This window comes from Amphimedon queenslandica, unplaced genomic scaffold (assembly GCF_000090795.2).
Source record: "Amphimedon queenslandica unplaced genomic scaffold, v1.1 AMPQUscaffold_12664, whole genome shotgun sequence".
NCBI lineage: Eukaryota > Metazoa > Porifera > Demospongiae > Haplosclerida > Niphatidae > Amphimedon > Amphimedon queenslandica.
The window spans coordinates 21,861-30,922 of record NW_003547100.1 but is presented as its reverse complement, the minus strand read 5'-3'; the positions used below and the strand labels follow the sequence as shown (position 1 = coordinate 30,922).

Sequence of the window (9,062 nt, the reverse complement as noted above, 5' to 3'; positions counted from 1 at the left end):
ATTGCGCTCTTTTGAGCTGCCAGAACAGCTTCATCGTCCTTTGGGGCAGCAAACCTAGAGCTAGCTGAGATCTTGGATGATGATGCGGCAGTGGTCGTGGTGCTGCTTGAACCATCGAGAGATTTAGAGCCGCCGTCTATGCTGCCATCGAGCTTAGGAAGCAACTGGGTGGAGTTATTTAAGAAGTCTTGGTATTGCTCCTCCGTAATTTGTGAAAGAAACTCCTCTATTTGCCTGTCTATTTCACTTGAGATGTCAGAGACAGAGACAGCCATTGTTGGGAAGATAATGTTATTTTTCAAACTGTTATAGTGCGCTGTTGCTACGCGCAAAAGCTACCATGGGAATGCATTGCTGTTGCTAACTGTTGCTAAGTAAACTATTTGTTTATTTTAGTACATGGTAGAAGTTGGTTATACAACTCTGTGTCGGTATCTATGGCCTTATCATACCTCGGGCCTACGGCCCTCGGTATGATAAATGCCATAGATACCTCCACCTCGTTGTATAACCTTTACAAATAAGTTGATTTGTATTTTTCTTTCTTCTCTCTCCTTTCATTCCACATCACTCTTTTCTTCTCTTCTCTCTATCTCTTACTTGACACTATAAACTATCTTCTTCTTACAGCACATCCCAATCACCACACATACCAATATCATGTTGACAAATAAAGAGATACCCAGTATTGGTAGAGATATGTATAAAGTTGATGTGTTCATGCATTCATCGCTTGATGCAGAGGTAGGAGATGAAGTACCTAAATTTAGAAAATAAAATTAATGTTATTTCACATGCTTTCTATTCATTATAATGCTCTGAATAAATCTATAAAGTACATGTCTATGTTGTTGTTCAAATCTGTACATACATATTAAAACCAAAACTACATACAGTAAAGTAAACATTATTATTAATGGTAAACATTTACTTATTGCTTCTGTGTAAGAATAGGAAGACAGGTCCACTGTTGGTAGCTCTGTAACTATAATATTTTAGCATTTGACAGTTAAAGCACTACTTTACCTGTTGGTGCAGTTCTAGGTCCTTTGTAATAAATTCCATTTATTTCTATACTCACTGACATCTCGAGTGAGAAGCTGAGGCATGAGCACAGCCCTAATATGATACTTTGATTTGTTTCATTGCTAACATTGATTGAATCAACATTACACCCACTGCTGTAATAGACAGTGTAGTAACTGGCCCCTGGAATGGGTAGCCAATTCATTTGTACAGCAGTTGAGTTGAGATGTATGACAGTGAAATTACTAATTTTTGCTATAAAGTAAATAATGTTAGATCTATAGTTGTGACTTTACAATTGAACATTACCTATATCTATGACATTAGTTGATACAATTTTATCAATCCATTCTCCTGGTCCAATACTAGTATATGCTCTCACTCCAATAGTATAACTAGTATTAGGTATCAATCCTACTATACTGTAATAAGTGTTAGTAGTGTTAGTTATATTGTATGGGCCAGTACTGGTAGACTCTCTATATCTTATCTCATATACTGTAATGATACCATTAGGCATTGTAGGAGGATTCCAGGATATACTGATCTCAGTTAATGTAGCATTTGTTTGTATTAGATCAGATATCACACCAGGAACTGTGTTATAGATCATGTTACACTGATTAAAATCTCATGTTGACTTACTTGATTCTCCAAAGGTAAATTGTATTTCTTGTCTAGCTGGTCCATTCATATTATAATTATAAGGTATTATACTGACAGTATAGTTAGTATATGGTATTAATCCTGTGAGATTATACATTCTGTTGTCTCCTCCAGTGATATTAACAGTATAACTAGTGTTTGAAGTGATGTTAGTGTATGTGAGGTAGTATCCAGTGATTGGTCCATTCCTTCCATTGCAAGGTACTTCATCCCATGAGACAGTCATTGACACTGACTCTACTGATGAGAATGTAATATCACCTACTGGTGCAGTAGGAGCTATAGGAGAAAATTAATATAAATGAACACTAGGGTTTTTTTTACCAGAAGGCAGTGTAATAGCTGAATAATTAGTCAAATAAGCTATCTCAACTCCATATATTCCAATAAGATCAAAGTCACACTGACTGTAAGGAGGTATATCAGTTGAAGTATGTGGTGATGAAACTGATGTCTCATTATAGATATCTAATGAGTCACATGCTCTACTACATCTCCAGTGGATATAATAACTAATTGGTACTACAGCAGTTGGTGGACTCCATTTTAATGTAATGGAAGAAGCTGTACTTTTAGTAGCTATAAAGTCATTAACTACCGGATCACCTGAAATACAAAAACAATATTTTATTTTTCTAAGCTATATAACTTACTGAATGTTTCCATTACTGAAGCATTACCACTAGGCAGAAAAGCTGATCCATAAGATACTACATAAAAAGTGTATGTAATCCCTCGAATCAATCCTGATGTTATATTGATTGTTGTATAACTAGTGTTGGATACACTAACAGGAGTATCACTAGACAGTTGATAGTAGACCTCATAACCAGTAGCTCCTGATACAGTAGACCAGGAGAGTCTTACATGAGCTAAACCAGTACTTAATCTTGTAGCAGTTAAACCAGTTGGAGTATCAGATACTGAATTAAACTAATAATAATTATTGATAATAATCACCAACCTGATATATTCAATGATGAAGTACTATTAACTGCTGTAACACCACTAATATTACCAGTAGTTACTCTGATATTAGATACAGTACACTGATAGTTATCAGCTTCTCTCAGTCTCACTGTTACTGTCACTCTTGTAACAGATCCTGGTCCATTCACTATCACACGAGACAGTTCAGTAGATATTCCATTCCCATTCACTGAACAACTGACAGTAGTAGGAGGACCATCAGAGACATTGAAACTGAGACTGAAGACTGGAGGAGTAGCTAATCTACTAGTGGAGAGGAGAGAGAACTGCATAGTAGGATCAGCATCAGGACCATCTGTAAAAGAAGCACATTAATTATAGTCTATATTCATCACATACCATTGTTATTGTATCCAGTATCAGTATATGCTCCAACCACTAGTGTTTGATCCACTCCATTCTCATCAGGAATGATACACTTGTATAAACCTTCATATCCTGATAGTCCATTTCTTCTAGCTAGTGCAATCTGACCACTGAATCTCTTACTAAACACTGGTCTGGGAGCTGATGAATTAGTAAAGTTTCCATCAAATAAAGGTACTTCAGTTCCATTAGGGTAATACCACACTCCAATATTAGTACTAGTGTTAGCACTCTGACACCATAAAGCATCATTGACATTGCCAGCATCATTATTCTCATCAGTATCATAAAACTGGCTAGCATATATCATAGAGTAATCAGGTATTACCCTGTCCTCATAAGGTAGATACAGTTGAGTGCCTGTATCAGGTTAGTCTAATACTGCAATAGTTAAGTTTATATTCTTACCATTACTAGGCAGGTTATTAGGTTGTTGTCCTTCAACTCTCAACAGGAGGAAGCCAGCAAAAAAAAGCAATGCCCTCAACATCTTCACAGAATAGACAAAACAAAATATAAACTGACAACAGTATTCAATTTTATGTTTAGTGTATAGCAGTGCCTGTTTGTTTATTATTGCTATCTCACATGTGAAAATATAGGGTGTGTTGAAGGCAATGCCAGCATATGTTTCATTTACAAAACCTGTACATTCAGTTTGATACTGGTAGTAGTCATTTACTATTATGCCCAAACATGAACTGTCTTGTGACCATTACAGCATTGACTCATCATACACTGATAGTGTGCTTATAGCATAAATAAATGAATGTATCATAATACAAAAGTATTTCCCAAGAAAGCACTACAGTGAAAAAGGATCTGATGCAAATAAAGACTGTAAAAATGAACACACATGTATATACACTCCATAATGTAATAACACATCCACATGTACATGTACATGTATGACTCACACACACACACACACCAAATGTTAAGTTCATGCATACAATCCTAATCGATACTAGATCTAAAATACTTGTAAATTGTATATGAAATGAGGCTAATTTAAATAATTGTTTTTATTAATTTTCTTGCTCTGCTTCTACAGTGTAGTCATTCTGTGGAGGTTCAAGTGATGCCAAGTCCAAAGGTGATTCATATATAGCATCTTGTGGATTTTGAACTACTGGGGGACTGTTATGTTAGAATTATTAATTGAAATAATTTTATTTTAATTTACTTACTCTAGGACAGCATAGTCATGTTCTACATTATTCTTTAATTTGATGGATCTGAAATACACAATATAAGAAAAATTAAATTGATTTGTATTTTTCTTTCTTCTCTCTCCTCTCATTCCACATCACTCTTTTCTTCTCTTCTCTCTATCTCTTACTTGACACTATAAACTATCTTCTTCTTACAGCACATCACAATTACCACACATACCAATATCATGTTAATAAATAAAGAGATACCCAGTATTGGTAGGAATATGTATAAAGTTGATGTGTTCGTGCATTCATCACTTGAAGCAGAGGTAGGAGATGAAGTACCTAAATTTAGAAAATTAATGTTATTTCACAGTGCTTTCTATTCATTATATTGCTCTCTATAAATCTATAAGGTTCATGTCTATGTTGTTGTTCAATTGTGTACATACATATTAAAACCAAAACCACATACAGTAAGGTAAACATTATTATTAACAGTAAACATTTACTTATTGCTTCTGTGTAAGAATAGGAAGACAATTCCACTTCCACTGTCGGTAGCTCTATAACTATAATAATTATTTTAGCATTTGACAGTTAAAGGATTGCTTTACCTGTTGGTGCAGTTCTAGGTCCTTCATAATAAATTTCATTTATTTCTATAGTCATTGAGATCTCAAATGAATAACTGAGGCATGAGTATAACTCTGGTATAATAACTTCATTTGTTTCATTGCTAACACTCATTGAGTCAACATCACACCCACTGCTGTAATAGATAGTGTAGTAACTGGCCCCTGGAATAAGTAGCCAATTCATTTGTACAGTAGTTGAGTTGAGATGCATGACAGTGAAATTATTAATTTTTGCTATGAAAGTAAATAATGTTAGATTAGTTGATACAATTTTATCAGTCCATTCTCCTGGTCCAATACTAGTATATGCTCTCACTCCAATAGTATAACTAGTATTAGGTATCAATCCTACTATACTGTAATAAGTGTTAGTAGTGTTAGTTATATTGTATAGACCAGTACTGGTAGACTCTCTATATCTTATCTCATATACTGTAATGATACCATTAGATATTGTAGGAGGATTCCATGAGATACTGATATTTGATAATGTAACATTTGCTTTCATCAGATCAGATATTACACCAGGAACTGTGTTAGGATCATGTTAAACTGATCAATATCTCATTGACTTACTTGATTCATAAGTTAATTGTATTTCTTGTCTAGCTGGTCCATTCATATTATAATTATAAGGTAATATACTGACAGTATAGTTAGTATATGGTATTAATCCTGTGAGATTATACATTCTGTTGTCTCCTCTAGTGATATTAACAGTATAACTAGTGTTTGAAGTGATGTTAGTGTATGTGAGGTAGTATCCAGTGATTGGTCCATTCCTTCCATTGCAAGGTACTTCATCCCATGAGACAGTCATTGACACTGACTCTACTGATGAGAATATAATATCATCCACTGCTACTGGTGCAGTTGGGGCTATTAAAAAAATAATAATAAAAACAGCTGGATTTTTTTTACCAGAAGACAGTGTAATAACTGAATAATTAGTAGTCAAATCAGCTATCTCAAATCCATAATCAGCTATCTCAGATCCATATACTCCAATAAGATCAAAGCCACATTGACTGTAAGGAGGTATACCAGTTGAAGTATGTGGTGATGAAACTGATGTTTCATTATCACTAGTGACTGATGATTCACATACTCTCCTACATCTCCTATTAATACTATAACTAATTGGTACTACAGCAGTTGGTGGGCTCCATGTTAAAGTAATGGCAGAAGCTGTAATTAGACTAGCTATAAAATCATTAACTTCTGGTTCACCTAAACACAAAATTATTGACAATTTTTTGTTATAGACTAATAGATCTAACTTACTAAGTGTTAACATAACTGTAGCATTACCACTAGGTAGAGAAGCTGATTCATAAGATACTACATAGAAAGTGTATGTATTCCCTTGAAATAATCCTAATGTTATATTGGTTGTTGTTGCGAAAGCAGTAGTGCCTACACTAACAGGAGTGTTTCTAGACAGTTGATAGTAGACCTCATAACCAGTAGCTCCTGATACAGTAGACCAGGAGAGTCTTACATCAGCTAAACCAGTATTTAATCTTGTAGCAGTTAAACCAGTTGGAGTATCAGATGCTGAAAATATATAAATAATTATTATTATTGATAATAATCACCAACCTGATACATTCAATGATGAAGTACTATTAACTGCTGTTACACCACTAATAGTACCATTAGTGACTCTGTCATTTGATACAGTACACTGATAGTTACCAACTTCGGTTAAGTTTGCTACTGTCACTCTTGTAACAGATCCTGATCCATTCACTATCACACGAGACAGTTCAGTAGATATTCCATTCCCATTCACTGAACAACTGACAGTAGTAGGAGGACCATCAGAGACATTGAAACTGAGACTGAAGACTGGAGGAGTAGCTAATCTACTAGTGGAGAGGAGAGAGAACTGCATAGTAGGATCAGCATCAGGACCATCTGTAAAAGAAGCACATCAATTATAGTCTATATTCATCACATACCATTGTTATTGTATCCAGTATCAGTATATGCTCCAACCACTAGTGTTTGATTCACTCCATTCTCATCAGGAATGATACACTTGTATAAACCTTCATATCCTGATAGTCCATCTCTTCTAGCCAATGCAATCTGACCACTGAATCTCTTACTGAACAACGGACTAGGAGCTGATGGATCATCAAAGTTTTCATCAAATAAAGGTACTTCAGTTCCATTAGGATAATACCACACTCCAATATTAGTACCATTGTTAGCACTCTGACACCACAAAGCATCATTGATATTGTTAGCATCATTACGTTGATCAACATTATAAAACTGGCTAGCATATATCATAGAGTAATCAGATATTATTCTGCCCTCATAAGGTAGATACACTTGAACACCTACATCAGGTGAGTAACCAATAGAATTAGAAGCCATTAAGTTTATATTCTTACCATTACTAGGCAGGTTATTAGGTTGTTGTCCTTCAACTCTCAACAGGAGGAAGCCAGCAAGAAGAAGCAATGCCCTCAACATCTTCACAGGAGAAATAGTATACACAGAAAGGTATCAACATGCAAATACTTGGTAAATAACAACTCACATGAGGAAACACACAGACATATATGTGTTGTTGTTTAACTCACTTACCCATTTCCTTTATAAAACTTATACATTCACTTATACATTCAGTTTGATGGTACATCGCTTATACTAATTTTCCTAAAGGATACTACTTTTTGGATCTAGGGCAGTTCTGTTTCACAAGGTAATGCACTGATGCAAGCAAAGATTTAATTGTACATGAAAAATAGCTGTAGATAATAATAGTACACACAACTTTATATTAGCTACTTGCGATCTAATGATGTACGTATACCATGGAGTTTTATTAATAAAATTTATCATTGTTGATTTTCTTGCTCTGCCATTACTCTATAGTGGGTGGGTGGAGGTTGAATTCTCGGTTGAAGTTCAAATGATGACAATTCCAAGGGAGAATCGTATATGACTTCTTGTGGATTTTGAATTACTGGGGGCCTGTTGTGATAGTATTATTATGTAGTGATTTTTATCATGTTTATTCTTTATACACTTACTCGATGACAGCATAGTTGTGTACTGGATCCTTCTTTAATTTGATGGGCCTTATAGTACCAGTAGCACTGAAAAAGTGAAAATATACCAAAAATTAAGCTGATTTGTATTCTTTTCTTCTCTTTGTTTCTTTCTCTCTTATTCCCCCTCACTCTTCTCTTCTCTCTATCTCTTACTTGACATTATAAGTAATCTTCTTCTTCTTACAGCACATTCCAATCATCACACATACAAATATCATGTTGATAAATAAAGAGATACCCAGTAGTGGTGGACATACGTACAAAGTTGATATGTTTATGAATTCATCACTAACAACACCACTCTGTGTTGAAGTAGGAGATGTCATAGCTAAAGTAAGAAATATTACATATCACTCTACAGTGCCTGCTATTTGTATAACAACAAAAATGATTTGCTTTTAGTGGCTTTTATTTTGATTCGCCTTATACAAAATGGATGTTTTTATGATGCTTTTTCATATAGAATCTAATAGGAATTGAAAGTGCAAATGTTGTTGCCAATTTGTACATTCAACAACCACACATTAAAACTGAAAGCACAGTAATGTAAATGTTATCTTTATTAACACATTTGTAATTATACTTATTGTTTTACTGTAAGTTGAAGTGTAAGTTGAAGAAGGATTCACTGTTGGTGCATCTTCTGTACAAATAACTAAAATATTTGATTAGTTAAATATTGTATATTTTAACATTACTTTACCTCTTGGTTCAGTTCTAGGTCCTTCATAATAAATTCCATTTATTTCTATAGCCCCTGACATCTCAAATGAATAGCTAAGGCATGAGTATAGTCCTAATATAACACTTTGATTTGTTTCATTGCTAACGTTCATTGAATTAACATCCCACCCACTGCTGTAATAGATAGTGTAGTAACTGGCCCCTGGAATGGGTAGCCAATTTATCTGTACAGAAGATAGGTTGAGATGCACAAGAGTAGAATTGCTAATACTTGCTATGAAAATAGTGTATTATAATGCTGTAAATTTTAACAAAAAATTACCTATTTCATCAGTTGAGAAGATTTCTGCAGCCCATTCTCCTGGTCCAATACTAGTATATGCTCTCACTCCAATAGTATAACTAGTATTAGGTATCATTCCTACTATACTGTAATAAGTGTTAGTAGTGTTAGTTATATTGTA

General features: G+C 34.4%; 3 protein-coding genes across 3 annotated transcripts; all 3 read right to left on the bottom strand.

Annotated features, from left to right (window-relative positions):
- Positions 1-593: 593 nt before the first annotated feature.
- LOC109587176 (uncharacterized) lies at positions 594-1,438 on the bottom strand. Its single transcript, XM_020003412.1, has 4 exons — positions 1,336-1,438; positions 1,027-1,281; positions 932-985; positions 594-760 (listed from the first exon to the last, which is right to left on the bottom strand). Exons 2-4 carry the CDS (start codon positions 1,229-1,231, stop codon positions 597-599), a joined length of 423 nt encoding a protein of 140 aa, XP_019858971.1. The 5' UTR covers positions 1,232-1,281; positions 1,336-1,438; the 3' UTR covers positions 594-596.
- A 2,384-nt stretch (positions 1,439-3,822) lies between these two features.
- LOC109587174 (uncharacterized) lies at positions 3,823-5,194 on the bottom strand. The gene is made up of 5 exons (XM_020003410.1): positions 4,823-5,194; positions 4,718-4,777; positions 4,391-4,550; positions 4,239-4,286; positions 3,823-4,188 (listed from the first exon to the last, which is right to left on the bottom strand). The coding sequence occupies exons 1-5, from the start codon at positions 5,052-5,054 to the stop codon at positions 4,077-4,079; spliced, it is 612 nt and encodes a 203-aa protein (XP_019858969.1). The 5' UTR covers positions 5,055-5,194; the 3' UTR covers positions 3,823-4,076.
- A 2,372-nt stretch (positions 5,195-7,566) lies between these two features.
- Positions 7,567-9,010, bottom strand: LOC109587175 (uncharacterized). The gene is made up of 6 exons (XM_020003411.1): positions 8,921-9,010; positions 8,618-8,872; positions 8,510-8,569; positions 8,068-8,242; positions 7,894-7,959; positions 7,567-7,834 (listed from the first exon to the last, which is right to left on the bottom strand). The coding sequence occupies exons 2-6, from the start codon at positions 8,748-8,750 to the stop codon at positions 7,699-7,701; spliced, it is 570 nt and encodes a 189-aa protein (XP_019858970.1). The 5' UTR covers positions 8,751-8,872; positions 8,921-9,010; the 3' UTR covers positions 7,567-7,698.
- Between the last annotated feature and the right edge of the window lie 52 nt (positions 9,011-9,062).